Source organism: Globicephala melas, chromosome 1 (assembly GCF_963455315.2).
Source record: "Globicephala melas chromosome 1, mGloMel1.2, whole genome shotgun sequence".
Lineage (NCBI taxonomy): Eukaryota > Metazoa > Chordata > Mammalia > Artiodactyla > Delphinidae > Globicephala > Globicephala melas.
The window spans coordinates 22,478,929-22,495,481 of NC_083314.1; the positions used below are offsets into that span (position 1 = coordinate 22,478,929).

At 40.6% G+C, this 16,553-nt stretch overlaps 1 protein-coding gene across 12 annotated transcripts in view; it reads right to left on the bottom strand.

The window, feature by feature from the left end:
- ENAH (ENAH actin regulator) overlaps window positions 1–13,485 on the bottom strand; it is a 162,134-nt gene extending 148,649 nt beyond the window's left edge. For 11 of the 12 annotated variants that reach the window (XM_070047063.1, XM_070047062.1, XM_030868416.2 and 8 more), the window contains exon 1: window positions 12,960–13,089. In XM_070047063.1, coding sequence (XP_069903164.1) covers window positions 12,960–12,964 — 5 coding nt within the window. In that variant the 5' untranslated portion in view covers window positions 12,965–13,089. Of the gene's footprint in view, window positions 1–12,959 lie in introns of all 12 variants that reach the window. The other variant, XM_060301783.1, reaches the window with a different exon arrangement.
- Between the last annotated feature and the right edge of the window lie 3,068 nt (window positions 13,486–16,553).

Here is a 16,553-nt window from a genome sequence, read left to right on the forward strand (position 1 = left end):
CAAAAGATGCACGGCTTTACAAAGTCACTAAAAATGATGAGAACTGTTTCCAACTACTGGCAAAGCCACTGGCAGAAATGAAAATTGGAGAGGGACACTGACTGGGAAGGAACGTAAGGGCACTTAATGGGATGAAAAGTACTCGATATGTTCTGTATCCTGACCTGTCTGGTAGCTACACAGATGTGTATATGTAGTAAATATCCATCCACCTATAGATATACTTATGATTAATACATTTAGGTGTATGTAAATTATACCTTAAGAGGGGAAAAAAGCAACAAAAGAAGAGATGGTCCTCCTTCCTGTAAAAATTGCTAGTTCTGAATGTGAAGCCTAGAAATCCCATGGCCTGCTTGCTACCTGTGTGAAGATGAAATGGATACCCAAGATGGCAAAATGTACCTGGATTCTCAGAGACATCCATGAGCCACTGAGTGTAGTGGGCCTGGAGCCCACTCTTTCTCGGGACTTCCAATTATACGAGACAGTAAATGTTCTTAACGTTTGAGTACTTTAAGTCTGCTACTTGCCCCTGAAAGCATTTGAACAGATACCATGAGCAGATAATGGGAGAAAGCTAATGAAGATGAGATCATAGGAGGGCAAAAGAAAATAATATGAAAATATAAGTGGGCTTTGATAATGAAGGCTTTGAATATTTTGGCAAAAATGGATTTCTTTAGGATCATACTAGAAAAGTCCATCATTACACGAAGTATATAGTTTCATGCGATCTCGCAATTTTTAAAGAAAAATTATGCGAAACAAGCAACCAACACTTGATTCATTCTTCTTCCATTTTAAGAATTTAACACATCGTAGCAACTATAACATGAATGTTTCCATAATTTTGTTTCATTTTTCAAGATTAAGCCCAAGTAAAGTCTTTTCTCCCCACCCCTGCTATCTCTGAAATGTTACTCCTATTCTAGGTCAATTCATTCTACATGGCCTTGTTCTTGTACCAATTATTTTCAGAAAATAAAGAACCCTTATATGACGAAATCACAAAGAAAAAGTAAATTATTCACTCACACATCAACACTTAGAAAATTCAAACACAGACCTCAGTTCATGTTTGAATGAGAGACCCGAGCATACTGGTTAAAAGCATGGGCTCTGGAATCAGACTGCCTGGGATGGAATCCCAGTTTGCTGTTTACCAGTGAGTGACCCTGGGCAAGTTACTTAACCCTCTGCGACTCAGTTTTCTCATCTATAAAAGGGGAATAACAACTGTTCCTACCTTATAAGTTATAAGAGGAATATTAAATGGTTAATATGGGAAGTATTGATATTTCAGGCAGTAAGTACTCAGTAACCATTAGCTATTACATTTCAAAATCTAAGAAAACTGAGGAATATAAATGCCAACATTGGAATTGAGTTACTGGAGAACGAAAAACTTTTTTTAAATCACAGGCTTTATGTTTAAATACAAGTATACATTTTAAATAAAATTAAGACAAAAATGAGAACAGATATACTTAGAGTAAAAATAAGCTGTAAGTTTAATTTCTAAATATGTAAGAACTTTTTAAAGGTACCATATCAAACCTACTAAACTAGAAACTAAAGTGTTGATGCACTTTACTAAAGATGAAATAAAAAATCTGAATATATGGAGGAGAAAAAAGAATGAAAAACTCAGTATTATAAAGGGGTCAATTCTCTCCCCTACCCCTATTAATCCATTAATTTTACACAATTCTAATAAAAACTCCAACAGGTTTCGGGGTGCAATTTTTCTTTTTTATTTCATTTTCGTTGTAATTGATGAAATGATTCCAAAACTAACCTAAAAGAATGTATTAAGTAGAATAGCAAATAAAGTTTTGAAAAACAAGAAAATGAACAGTAACTTTCCTTCCTAGAAATTAAAATATACTACAGACTCAAAGTAATTAAGACAGTGAGGTAGTAACACAGAATTAGACAAATAACTAATGAGTCCAAAAACAGAACCAAGTATTTATGGGAATTCAGTATACAATGAGTGTGGCATTTCAAATCAATGGGAAAAGACAGATTATTCAACAAATCATGCTGACAAAGGACTAAATATTTGATATTTTGTCAAATACTAACCTCCCATCTTACACCAAAACAAATTTCAGATGGCTTAAATTTAAACATAAATGAAACCATAAACCAAAAAGTAATAGAAAAAAATGTAGGTAAATACTAATATAATTTTAAGTCGGGAAAGGCATGACACCAAAGGCAGAAACTATAAAGGTAAAACTAACAGATCTGACATGAAATTTTAATGCTTCTTTACCAAAACAAAATTAAAAGACAAGTGATAAATTTCTTTATAAGATACATCTGGTTGATTTTACATCACAGCATCCAACAGTCACACCTCTTGATTCACCCTTGTGTCGTCTCCTCCCACCCTGACTCTGAGCTTGTCCATGTAACTGGCTTTGGCCAAGAAGACTAAGGGAACAGAATGCAGGCAGAAGTTTGATAAAAGCTTGCACACTGGGGCATGATCTAATGGAAGGCTGCTATTACTAAGTGAGAGACAAACAGACACACCGCATGAACCCAGACAGGGAATGAAAAGATGAGTGAATCCAGGTGAGACCAGCAGAACTGCCCAGCCAACTCACACACGTTTTACTAGGTTTTGAGGCAGTTTGTAATACCACATTAGATAACTGGTATAATATCAATATATCTACACCATAAAGGGTTACTTATTAAAGATGGTATAAATCATTACAGGAACAACATCCCATTGGGAAAATAGGCAAAGGATAGAGACAATTCACACAAAAACAGAGATGTCCAGTAAACACATGAAGAAATGTCCAACTCTAGTATCAAAGAAACACAAATTAAAACAATGAGATAACACCTTTTGCCTATCAGATTGGCAAAGATTAAAAAGGCTGATAATGGCTTGAGTTGGTCACAATGTGGTGAAACTGGCACTCTCATCCATGTTGTTAATTTGGTAACGTGTGTGAAAAACTGATAAAATTCCCTCTGGTCTGGTAATTTCATTTATTATTCACTCAAATACTTATTGCATACGCAGAGGCCTATGCTGGGAACTAGAATATAGTCAGATCAGACAGGACCTACTAATAATTTTGCTTTTATTATTAATTTGGGTTTTATCCTAAGAGCACTAAGATGGCATTGAAGGCTTTAGCAAGCAAAGAACAATATCGCATTTCCACTTTAAGATCATTTTAACTGATGTATAGAGAATGGGGGACAAGAACGCAAGTGAGAAGACACTAATTGTTCCAGTGAGCGTTAACAGTGGCCTGGACTTGAGCAGTGTCAGTGAGATGGAGAGAAGCAAAGGGAGGGCGACGTGATGGGACCTGCTGACAGAAAAAAGTAAAAGAAAGGGGAAAAATAAATACTACTCCTCAATTTTAATTCCAGGAATGTATGCTAAAATATAAGTATCTGTGGAGATATAAAATATGATACACAGTGTACAAAGAGATATACCCAAAGATGTTCATGGCAGTGTTTTTTATAATAACAAAAATAACGAAAAAAATCTAAGTCTATCCTTAAGAGATTAAGGTCACTCCAAGCATAGTGAGAACACTGTGCAGTCACTTAAAATTATTTAGATTTCTATTTAGTGACAAGATGTGGAAAGGGGTCAGTTACAAAATACATAACATAATTTCACTTCTAAATAGTATGATCTCACTTTTATTTAAAACATACTCATACACACAAGCACATTTATGGCTGCCTATGTGCATTACAGAAAGTCTAGGAAGCTATACATCAAAATATCAATATTCTAGATGCTTTGGACTTAAGTTATTAAAATCTTTATACTTTCCATACCTTCTAAAATCTATGCAAAACCTGTACTGCTTTACAGTGAAAGAAAAAAAGTAATTTTATAAAAAAAAAACAACACTGACCAGACATTTATTTGGATAATAGTAAATTGGTTCATTTTCTTAAAATACTGCAAATAAAAGATTAAAGAGACTAAAAAGAGATCAAAATAACTGAAATGGAAACTTAATGATTCGTAAATCTTAAATTGTTAAAAAATGAACAATTTGCTTGCGATACTAGTCGAATGTGAGATGAGAATTTGGGAGAGGAGAGGAAGGGATATCTCAGAGCAAAGCAGACACTCAAATATAACCAATTTTATCATTACAAAACCTGCACGGAAAGATCCCTTCACTGTACTGTTAGACAAGCAATTTGGACTCCCTTGAGATCTGACCTAAAGAGCTATTCATTTTATTGCACTTTATGTTCTGAGGTTCTTTATGAATCTTCTTCCCTACCAAGTTGACACATACAATAACAGATACCGAAAAGGATGGGAGATTGAGGACCTCTGAAGCACAGTTAGTCATTTTGACTTCATTATCATCAGATGTACTGGTTGCCAAAACCAGATGTTCTAGAAGGGCAAAAAAATGTCATCAAGGTTGCTTCATTTCCCAAAGACAAAAACTTTCTTTGGTATTTGAGATTATTGTAAACAGACCCCCCCACCGCAAAAAAAAAAAAAAAACACACTAACTGGTTTGAACAGTTTTCTGAAGATTCTGATGGATTTGCTTCACTGATATAATCAGTGACCTTAGTCATCCTTGCTTATTACAGGGCTACCAGAGAATGGCTGCTACCTGAGCACAAAGATACGACTCCAAAATTTGTTCAGGCCTCTCAAAGCCACCACTAATTAATGTTTCCACTTCAGCACTCCTACCTGCCCGGTTCCCTAAAGAGAAAAGCCCAATGGTTCTATCTTCAATATCTCTTCTTTAGAAAACATGAAGATGTCAATTTAAAATATTAGTCCAAAGTAACAAAAATGTCAGAAACAATGTAAAGCAAACAAGACCATCTTCCGGTATTATTTACTCTAGTGCGTAAGTGAAAATAATAATCCAAGGATGGGGAGTGGAGGTTGAGACATAATTCACATACCATAAAATTCACCATTTTAAAGTATAAAATTCAGTGATTTTTAATATATTTACAAGGTTGTGCAACTATCATCATTGTTTAATTCTAGAACATTTCCCAACACCCCAGAAAGAAACCCCATACACACTGTGATTTGTAAGATATATGTTTGGTTATTCATATATATATATATTTGGTCTTCCTCCACAGTTCCAGGTTCACAGCTCCCAAAACCCTTGGAATTTCCTACATGTAGAGAATGATAAAGGTGTCTTTTGGTTATGTGAATGAGGTAACTTTCAGAAGCACCTAAGGATGGGAGCTAGTGCCAGGAGAACCAACCCAGTGATTAGAGAGTTGGAACTTTCAGTCCCAGCCCCTACCCCACCCCGTCCCCAGGAATGAGGAGAGGGGCTGGAAGTTGAATCAATCACCACTGGCCAATGATTCAGTCAATCACGACCATGTAAAGAAGCCTCCACAAAAAACAAAAGAACAGCCTTTTAGGCTCTCTTTTTTGAAAACTTCCACACTGGGGAACCAGAACATTTCCACGTACCACTGTGCCGGCCCCAAGCTCCACGAGGACAGAAGCTCCCTGTTCAGGAACTCACCCTGTGTAGCAGCTCTTCATCTGGCTCCTACTCTTTAATATAATCTTTTCAGAATAAATCAGTAATCTAGTGAGTAAACAAGTTTTCCTGAGTTCTGTGAGCCGTTCTAGCCAATTAACCACACCTGAGGAGGGAGCTGTGGGGACCCTCTGATTCACAGCCAGTCGGTCAGAAGTACAGGTGACAACCTGTACTTGCAACTCACCTCTGAAGTGGAGGGTGGATCTTGTGGGACTGAGCCCTTTACCCCTGGAATCTCACTCTATCTCCAGGCAGACAGTGTCAGAGCTGAGATGAATTCTCAGACACCCTGATGGCATCTGGGAATTGCCTGTTGGTTTCGGGAAGCCCCCAACCTCCCCCCGCCCCTGACACTCACACACACAGAGTAGAATGGGGTCAGGGAACCCTTTTGCACACACTCACTTCCCACTCCTCCTTCACTATCCCAAGACCGTAGCAACTATTAATCTACTTCCTGTCTCTATAGATATGCCCATTATGGACATATCGTATCAATGGAATCATAAACTAAGTGGCTTTTTATGTCTGACTTCGTTTACTTAGCACGTTTCCATCCATGTTCCTTTTGACTTAATTATGAGTAATGCTGCCATGAACATTTGTGTACAGTTTGCACGAATATATGTTTTTATTTCTCTTGGATGTATACCAACGAGTGGAATTGCTGGGTCATCTAGTAACTCTGTTTAGCATTTTGAGGAACTACCACACTGATTCTAAAGCAGCTGCACCGTTTAACATCGTTTTTCACATTCTTAACATAAACTTAAGAGATGTCAGACTTTCATAGAAGTAGGGGATTTACTCTTCTCAAGCCCATTTTACATGCCAAATGCTATGCCAGGGTTTTATATAATTTCTGACTTAATTTTCCTAACAACTCTGTAATGCAAAAAGCATCTCCATTTTACAGAAGGAATTCATATCTCAAAAACTGTTTGTAACCTACTCAAAAATCACTTAGTTCATAAACGTCAAAATAGAATTTGAACTCAGGTTGACTTCAAAGCCTGTCCTCTTTACCCTCTTCCATGCAACCTCTGCACTGAAATATATGCACACTGACTGCTTTACACCAGAAGGATTCTTTGTAAAAGTACATGTTAACTAAGTTTATTAGAATCATTATAAAACAGAAGCTTCCAGCGTACAGAAGTTTCTAGAAAATATAAGAGGTCTCTTGTGTGAATCATTCCCTGTTAGTAAATGATTTCTTCATGTAGAGTTACTTAATAAAATCAATCTATAAATCATCTAAGCATTATACAGATTAGTTTCTTCCATCAAAGTTATATCCACTGACAAAAAAAATCTGGGTATCTGCTACTGCGGGCTGAATTATTTCCCCCCCAAAAAATCCATATTTTGAAGCCCTAATCCCCAGTGTAACAATATTCGGAGACAGGGCTTTTAGAAGGTAATTAAGGTTAAATGAGTTCGTCAGGGTGGGGCCCAAATCCAATAGGATCATCTCTCTCTCTGTCTCTCTCTCTCTCTGTCTCTCTCTGTCTCTCTGTCTCTGTCTCTCTGTCTCTCTGACTCTCTCCCTCTCTCTCTCTCTCTCTCTCTCTCTCTCTCTCTCTCTCTCGAGAGAGAGAGAGAGAGAGAGAGAGAGAGAGAGAGAGAGAGAGAGAGAGAGAGAGAGAGAGAGAGGGAGAGAGAGAGAGGGAGAGAGAGAGAGAGAGAGAGAGCGCCTTACCAGAACCTGGTCATAATGGCACCCTGATCTCAAGATTTCCAGCCTCCAGAACTTTGAGAAAATACATTTCTGTGGGATTTTGTTAAAGCACCCTAAGCTAATACATCTTCCTTCATAAATATCACAAACTATCCAATTATTGGTATTTTAAGCGCTAGGAAGAATCAAAACAAAGCAGTCATTAGGTAGAGTAGAAATAAGCTAAACCAATAGACATGCATAAGCTTGCTGCTCAAACATATCTGCAAGTCCCATGATCAAAGAGACTAAAAAACAGAATGATGGCCATTCTGTTAATAGAGAATTTAATGAGAAAGTCAAGGAAAGCCGGTATCTTCCAAAAGGGCTTTGGAGTTACGACAAACCTGAATTTGACTCTTTTTGGCTACTTCTGAGCTTTTTGTTCGAGTGAGAAACATACTCTATTTGTTTCTGAACACTATTACTGTGGTCAGGATGCTTGTTTTTGTTTGTTTGTTTCAATTAAATAACATTTACTATATGCCAAATACTATTTTACATCCTATAATACCCAGTACACCTTCTAGAACACTACAGGTGCTCCAAAAATGGTGGTGGTTATTGTTAGTACATAGATTCTGGAAAAGGACACCCCAAAGTTAAGCATTTACTTGAGCACCCACTATTTGCCTAATATTTGGCTGGTACCGTGAATATAAAAACGCTGTCCTACCCTCAAGGAGCTTACAGTGAAGAGGGACAGATAGATCCAGATCATTATAAAACAATGTAATAAATGCAATGGCCAAAAAACATGCAAAGTACATAGTAACACAAAGGGAGAGCTGGGAGGTAAATAAATTAAGGACTACTTCCCAGAAGGTCTGACAAGGAATCCCCTGTCAGAGGAATCCCTTGTCAAGGAATCCCTTCCTGATTTCTATTCCAGAAAACTTCATAAGCCCTTACTAGGGGAATCATTCATTGAGGTACAGCCTCAGCTCAGATTCTCCCTTTTAACTTTTACTTCCACTCAGTTCCATCTGTCAGTTTCAAAGAAGGGGGAGAGGGGCACAGGAAGAGTTTAAGTATCCTTTTCCTCCCCAACAACTGCATAAAAATTGAAATCACATTTTTCCAAATCCTTCTTATGCTTATGATAAAGACTGGGTGTTTTACAAGTTATACAGTCACCCCAGATTTAAGCTGTGTGTAGGATAAGTAACCAAAACTGTCAGTCCAGTACGTAATTTCTTCTATACCAGCCAAATGGGCCTGCCAGTTATTTTGCTTATTCCAACTGGGCTAAAAAGGTATCCAAAACCTTGACTACTCTAAAAACCGGTAAATTTTCTTCATTAATCCACATTCTTATTCAAGATGTGTTCACGTAATACCTACAAGGCAAAACAATGCCTAAATACAATGCACTAACATTCCAAAAAATGCAAATTTGGCTCCTGCCCCTAAAATTAACGTCTGTGAGAAAGTCACACATCCAAAAGCTACAAGCATAAAGGAAGATGTGGGCATAGAGACTACTATTTGTATCCTTTCATGGGTATCTCACTTGACATCTGACACAGCAATCCCTGAAATAATAGAATTATCTCCATTTTTATCTGTTTTCTCCATTAACAAGTCAGCATATAAACCCTGGATCTTCTGAGCTCTTACTGTGCCACACTCTAAAATGTATATTACATTTAAATGAAGGTAACAAAATCACAATAACTACTTCAAAGACTAAATATACACACAGGAAGGAAACTTAAAGATCGGTTTCCTCACCTATAAAATAAGAAGGGTGGATTAGATCACAGATGGTTAAGTAATGAGCATTCCAGGAAACACTCTATTGCCACTCTCTGGGACCCTCATCCCAATTAAACATTACTAATCATGGCACTTTCTCACCAAACCCAGAAATGCAGCTATGTCCTTATCAACATGGCAGCCACTACCAACTGGGAGTAGATAAGCAAAACATAACCTGCTTGTGGGACTTCCTTGGTGGCGCAGTGGTTAAGAATCCGCCTGCCAACGCAGGGGACACAGGTTCAAGCCCTGGTCCGGGAAGATCCCACATACCGCGAAGCAACTAAGCCCGTGCACCTCGACTACTGAGCCTGCATTCTAGAGCCGGCGGGCCCCAACTACTGAGCTTGCGCGCCTAGAGCCCATGCTCCACAGCAAGAGAAGCCACTGCAATGAGAAGCACACGCACCGCACCACAGCTAGAGAAAGCCCGCGTGGTAACAGACCCAACGCAGCCAAAAATAAATAAATAAATAAAATTTAAAAAAAAAAAACAAAAAACCCTTCTTGCCACACTTGGACTGGATGAGGTGAAGCTAAATACCCAAAAGATTTATGTAACTAGTCTAAAACAGAACTAAGCCCTAAAACAAAAGAAGTAATATAATTGTATAATGCTTACAAGTACACAATACACACTCTTTTCCATTATCATTTGATCCTTAATACCCAGTAAAGAATTATGCCTATTTTTACATATTTTAAAATACAGATCAGTGAAATAATGTGATCAGCTCAAGGTCAGCCAGCTAATAAGTGGCTTGGATGAATCCTCACAACTCCACAACACCTTTTTCCATGAGAAAGTCACAGAACAGTGAGTGGAAGCCTGGACTATTTAATATGGACCTAAGAATGTCAATCCAAAATCTTCTGAGCTCTTCTTAGCCACTAGGCTACATGCAACTATTTTAGATCAGACAAGCTCCTCTTTCTATCAAAATAAGATCTTGAGTAACTAACCAACTAAGTAAAAATGTAATCATTTAAAAGGCATACACTATATTAATATTACATATATACACCTACCTCAATCATAAATCTTATACTTTTGAAACATTACATAAATGAACAATAGGAACAGAACCCAACAGTTGGATGTTACACTAACAAAAGTACCAGTTTTTTGGGTCTCAACCCTTTCACTGTCTTATGTAAGAAATACACTTTCTCATTTCTTAAATTCTTATCTGTAAGCAAAACATTAACAAGTAATTCTATATACAGCTTTTTACAAGTACAGAATGCCGTTAAGATTGTTTCACGAATGTAAAGTATTATTCTGTTTCCTTCTGTATAGGAATTATTACATTATACCACAATGAGCGTGCTATTCCTGAAATTACAGTCATTTGAAAGATCTTATCACAAATGCCTAAACCGCCAACATATTTAGCATATCCTCTCTTCAGAATCCTGACCAACTTAAATGGAAATTCCTACTCATGCACTCCTATTTCCGGATGGCCTTTAAAACATCAGAACTACTCCTTAATATAAATAAGAGAGACTCGACTTAATAGCATAACATTTATGTCCTACCATACTTGAAAGCATCATTTGGACTAAGTCAAATATGAATATAACCTGAAGAGCCGTTTCTTAAGCACCAAAATATCCCAGAGCTTTTTGCAGCCAGCACAAGAACCTTTTACTTTCATACCACACCATCCTGCTTTTACAGGTATCTAAGGAAATGTGTATATATGAGTTGTACAAACCACCTACCAAATAATCCAATGCCTTCCAAAGTGAAAAGCTGATCCTCTTTTCTGCTCTTAAATTATTCACAATTAGTCTACAAAGAATTACTGTAGACTACCTGAACAAACTTTTCTGACCTGTGTACCATGTTCTATATTTATGCTACTGGAAAGAATCAGTGTGATTCATCCCTCTCTACATTTAATAAGGAATAGAGCAGGAAAACAGCTTAAAAATTACAAGTTACTTTTTATAAGAAAAGGAACTTTTAAATGAAGACAATTTACTGTTGACAGACTCTCAACTATACATGATAGTGATCAAACTTCACTGAATACTTTTAACTTTTTTTTTTTTTTGGTTCACAACCTCTGAGTATGACAACTTTACGATCATTTTATTTTAAAATATCCCACTTTCATTGTTTTACATTTCTCAATGTTGAGAAAATTTTACCCAAAGTTTGGAAAAATTTGATAAATTCTTGTCTGCAAGACTCCTATAAGCATTAAATCTTTAAAGCAGAGATCAACAATATGTTGTATTACAAGATGTTAACATTACAGATGTTTTATTATAGTTCCTGAGTCTTCAAGGACATCAGTAACTTGATTAAAAAAAACACGCTCAAATGCATGACTCGCATTTTTCAAGCCACATTTTATGAAGATTATGTTTTTTGGTTTGTATGCCATAATTACATTTTGAACTGATCCATTATATCTGAAAATAACTTGCATGTGAAATCACTAAGGAAAAGGGTCGCTTAGAAACACAGCATTAAAAACAAATTTTAAAGCCTTCAAATAAAGGTCTGTAAGTTGGAATTCAAGAAAAACATAATTCAAATTCACAGTAAGCTTAAGTGAAAACTCAACACAGCTTATACCACAAAAAATATATATATAAACAATGTGGTAGTGTTCAACCTTGACAGAAAAAAAAAGTTTAAAATGAAAACTACTTAAATTGAGAAAGAATTCCAATGACATGACATTTTCTTGCCAAAACGCAGGAATGTGTAGATTATATCATTCAAATCTCATTGTATTACATTATAAAGGTCTTGGCAACGGTTAGCCATTAATCTTTTAACACAAAGGAGATTCAAATCCAAATGAACTGTAAGACTATCTCTTCCAGAAGACAGAAATGGAGTAATTTACTTTATCCACAACTGTTTAACCTAAAAGGAAGGCCGAAAGGATGATAACGCAGAATGGATCAGCCTTCAGTCTACCAAGTCCCATTTCTCACGAAGTCTTGCACCAATCCGAAAAGAGAAGGTTAGGGACACAAAACAAGCTTAGGAAAGACTGAAAAAAATCTCCAATGAATGACACACCACATCACGGTTTATTCTCTTACACAATTGGAGAAACAAAAACGAAAAATATCACACCATATGTTTCATCGTATCAATTAAAAAAATATTTTACGGCCGTACCTTCAATTCTTTGGGGCTGAAAAAATAATTTAGCTTCTGTTTTACTGATTACAGAGGAAAAGGAAAAAGCAGCTGCTGCAATGCAACACAGGCTGCTACAGAGGAAGGAGAGAAAACGGTTTTCCAAACAAATCCCTCTCCCGCCCCCGTTTACACACCCCAAACAACTTACTTATCCCAGTCTTTCACTGTGTCCCCCCAAATATAAACCTAATAAATTCTTTCCCTTCCCCCACCATCGTGAAATTTCACCTTTCAGAGCTTTCACCTATCGCTACCAGAGCACTTTATTCCCCACAGAAATTTCACATCTTTCAAACTTTTCTCCCTTTTTTAATTAAACACGAGAGTTTTGTTATAAAAGTGCACGAAATTTTTACATACAGACGGAAAAATACCTGTTTCCCAGCAACATGCACGCTTCGATTCTCGAACCCCTCCCCATCTCCCAGGTTTGGCTTGCAAGGCTGGTGGGGGGAGGGAGCCAGGAGCAAATTAAATTTAGGAAGGGAAATCCTGGGCGAAAGAGGAGCATTTGAGGAAAAACGGGACAACGTCGAAAAGAGGACCCCCCCCCATAAGAGGGTTGGGGAGGATTACAAGAAAGAAAGAGAAATGAGAAGGGACAAAGGGGGAGGGGGGAGAAAGAGACCAGAGACCAGGGAGACGCGCCGGGCCGGGAGAGGGAAGGCGGGGTCCGGGGAGAGCGGGGTCGCGGCTCCCGTGGCACAATGGCCCGCCGGCCCCCGCCCCGCGCGCCCCTCACCTCATGGTGTCGGCCGCGCTGAGGCTTCCCCAGCAGCCGGGAGACGCGGGAGGCGCCGAGCCGAAGGGGGTCTCTCCTCCAGGGGCGGGAACGCAGCTCGGCGCCGGGAGACAAGTGTCCAGCTTCTCCTTCGGGCGGCCGCGGGGCTACACCATCTCCTCGCACAAAGCCGAGGCGCCGGCCCGGAGTGGGAGAGAAGAGGGCGAAAGAAAAGCTGGGGAGGGGGCGGAGAGGCCGAGGCGCCGAGCGGGTCCCGCGGCCGCCACAGCCCCCCACCTCCTCCTCCTCCTCCCCCGGGAGCTTCCTCGGCCGCCCTCGGAGGGGTGCCCGCCGGGGCCGCGCGCCCGGCTGCAGCTCCACAGGCCCGCGCTCTCCGCGCCCGCCGCCGAGGCCGTGTGCAACCGGCAGCTGCGGCAGCCGCGGGAGGAGAGTCGGGATCGCCTCGAGAAGCCCGGGAGGAGGCGGGGCGCGCGGCGGAGGAACACGCAGGCGCCGCCCTCCTCCTCCCCTTCCCCCGGGGGCGAGGGGGCGGTGAGGGGGGAGGGGAGGCGGGGGGCCGGGCGTTCCCCTGCCGCCGGCCGGACCCCCCGCGGGACTGCGGAGAGCGGGGAGGGGCGGGAGCGGGCTCGGCGACTACGGGTTAGCAAAGGCTCTTTGTTGCTTTCCCACCCCGCCTCCCCAGCACCCTGGGATCGGGGCTGCTCACCCCCCGTCCGCAGCCGGCTAGGGTTCCTCCCCCGGGGTTGTCCTTGGCCGTCGTCCCCCCCGCGGTCGCCTACCGCTCCCCTGAGACTGGGGGAGCTCCCGGGCCTCCCCCGCGCCGGAGTGTGGAGACTGGGGCGCCGGGACCTCCCGGCGCGGGACCTGCGGCCACCGGCTTGCGAAGCCAGGGGGCGGCAACCGGGATGCGTGACTGGGCGCCGGGCCGGGGGACTCCGGATCTGCCCGTCCGGGTGCCCTCGTGCGGGGCTTGTCTTCAGCACGTCCTGTTGCTATCTCAGGAACGGGACCTGCCAGTCGATGGGCAACCCGGCCAGCCCCACGGCCCGCCCCAGCCGCGCGCCGCTCCCCGCGATTCCTCTGGGATGGGGGGAGGGAGTGGTGTATAAATGTAAAATATGGTCATCATTGTTCGCTTCGCTCCTTTTCTTCCCGAGGAATCCCAGTGTGCTGTACCGATTTAACGAGCTGATATGCACACACCAAGTATAGGGATGACTTCATCCCCGAAAGAACGCAGCCAACTCGCGGGGAAACGCAGTCGCCGGGAGACGCGCGCTGCATCGTGTGCGACAGCGGGAATGGAAGAGAAACGCAGCCCGTGAAACCGCTTTCTATCGTCATTAGCAAAAAGGGAATTCCGGCCGCGGGAGGGGAAGAGAGAGGGGCGGGGGGCCGGGGAGTGATGTCAAATAATGATAGTTTAAAATTTTTCGTCATTCGTTTGGTCTTGAAATCACCTTGAAAAGGTAAACGTAAAATGCTGGCGAAGAAAACATTTAAAGTCAATGGCATAGGGGGCGGAGTCCATCCAAGAAGCCAGGATTTATAGTTGTGGGAGTTTTTAGGTATCGAAAAGCAAATCCAAAAATCAAATGAAAACTTAAACTGGACAAATTACAGGCCTCTTGTAGTCCCGACGAAGAGTGTGTATTTTTTAAGATGACTAGGATGGATCTAATCCAAAATGGAAGACCTGCCATGACTCCAGGAATCTATTCAAAAGTTTTGGTGTTTTATTTTAAGATGGAGGCACAATTCAAATTATAGTTTTGATAGTTGAGATCATTTACACTTCCAAAAGAAAAGTGAACAAGTTATAGTCATACTTGGTGAATGTCTGACTTGTCTATAATAGAACTGTGTGGCCCAGTTTTAACTATAAAAAGCTTCCCCATTTCAGACTCAATACCAAGTTATTTTCTTTTCGGAACCTGCAGCCTCAAACCAACAGCCTTATATACTCAATGACCTGGACCTATGGCACAGGACCAGAGTGGCCTCAAGTAGTCAAAAGGTACAGTGCCTCTGCTTAAACATGGTGTACTTGAACACTAATTTCCACCCACATGCCTAATTACAGCTTACCATCACAGAACAGCATTTTATTCAAGGATCTCCAAGCACTGGAGAGAAAACAGCCTTGCCAGTCCAATGTCCTTGTTGCCATATTACAAGTAGAGACAGGGAAATAGAGAACACAAGAACTGGATGAGTTTGTGCAATAGGCACAATTAAAAACCATAGCTACTAACTATGAGGTTCATTGCCTTATCATAAATACTCACTGTCATTTATGTAATTAAAACGCATGCACCTCAAATATTCTCCAAATTAACCAAAGAACATTTGCTGTGGAGGCTTTTTTCTTGGAAAAGTTATAATAAGACTTATCGAACCATCTTGGAAAAGTATTAAGACATATTTGACCACAAAGAATTCACACCAATTTGCCTTAGTTCATTCATAGCAATACAGTAAATCCAGCAGAGCTTATGTTTCAGGGAAAACTCTTACAAAGGGCCAAAAGGGGTGGAGGTGTTGCTGTAGTGACTCAAACTATCTCCTCTTGCCAGAGACAAGAGGCAAGGATAAAAATGCTTTACAGATGACTCCATAACATAGTTCTCATTTGTGAAAGTTAATTCATATATCACATCATCTTTATCCTTACAGCAAATGTTCTGATGGTCTGGGCACCAAATTAAGCAATCCAAGTGGAAAATGCTGTTCTTATTGTCTATGTTTATTAAAAATGTACCAGCCAAGAATTTTGGCCGCCTACAACCATTTCCATCCTTTTGGATGGCAGCCCGCCAGCTCACAAGTTGGTCATACCATTGCCTTTGGATTTAGATATTGCAATGGGTGGCCTGACCTCCAAAGGTCATTCAGTGGAAGGGCAATTTGTTGGCTGTGACAAAATGTTATTGCTTCTTGTTCATATTTGGTTTAACAATAAAAGAGGGCAAAGGGAAACTTGAGCTAAGAAATCACCAACTAATTCTGGTCACAAAGGAAACTTTGTGGAATGTGTTACCATATAGAATAAAAGAATTTTAGGGATGGAAGGAATCTTAAGTCCAACCCACTCATTTTTCAAAAAAGGAAAGTGAGGCCCAGAGAGGTTAAGTAAATTGCCCACAGTCACACAGTCTCTTTTTGGTGGAACTGGAACTTAAACCCAGGATTTATAATTATGGGTCCATTGCTCCTTCCAGCACACCATACTGCCTGCCTATGGCATAAGTAAGTGGGTTAGACAGTAAGAATTAAAGCGGATTCTCTTCTCATAAACCCTGCTCTAAAATTAGCCGAGTTTGTGCTGGCTTGGCTGAATGGTGAAAATCACTTGAATTTTTCTCTCACAAGGGCTACCCAGCCTGAAGCCCAATACCAGGCCCTCAGGTAGGCACCCGGATGTTTGGAAGTAAATGAATGGATAAATGAATGAATGAATGAATGAATGCTCTAATCGAAGAGGAAACTCTTCATCAAAAGAAATACAGTCTAGGGACTTCCCTGGTGGCACAGTGATTAAGAATCCACCTGCCAATTCAGGGGACACGGGTTCAAGCCCTGGTCCAGGAAGAT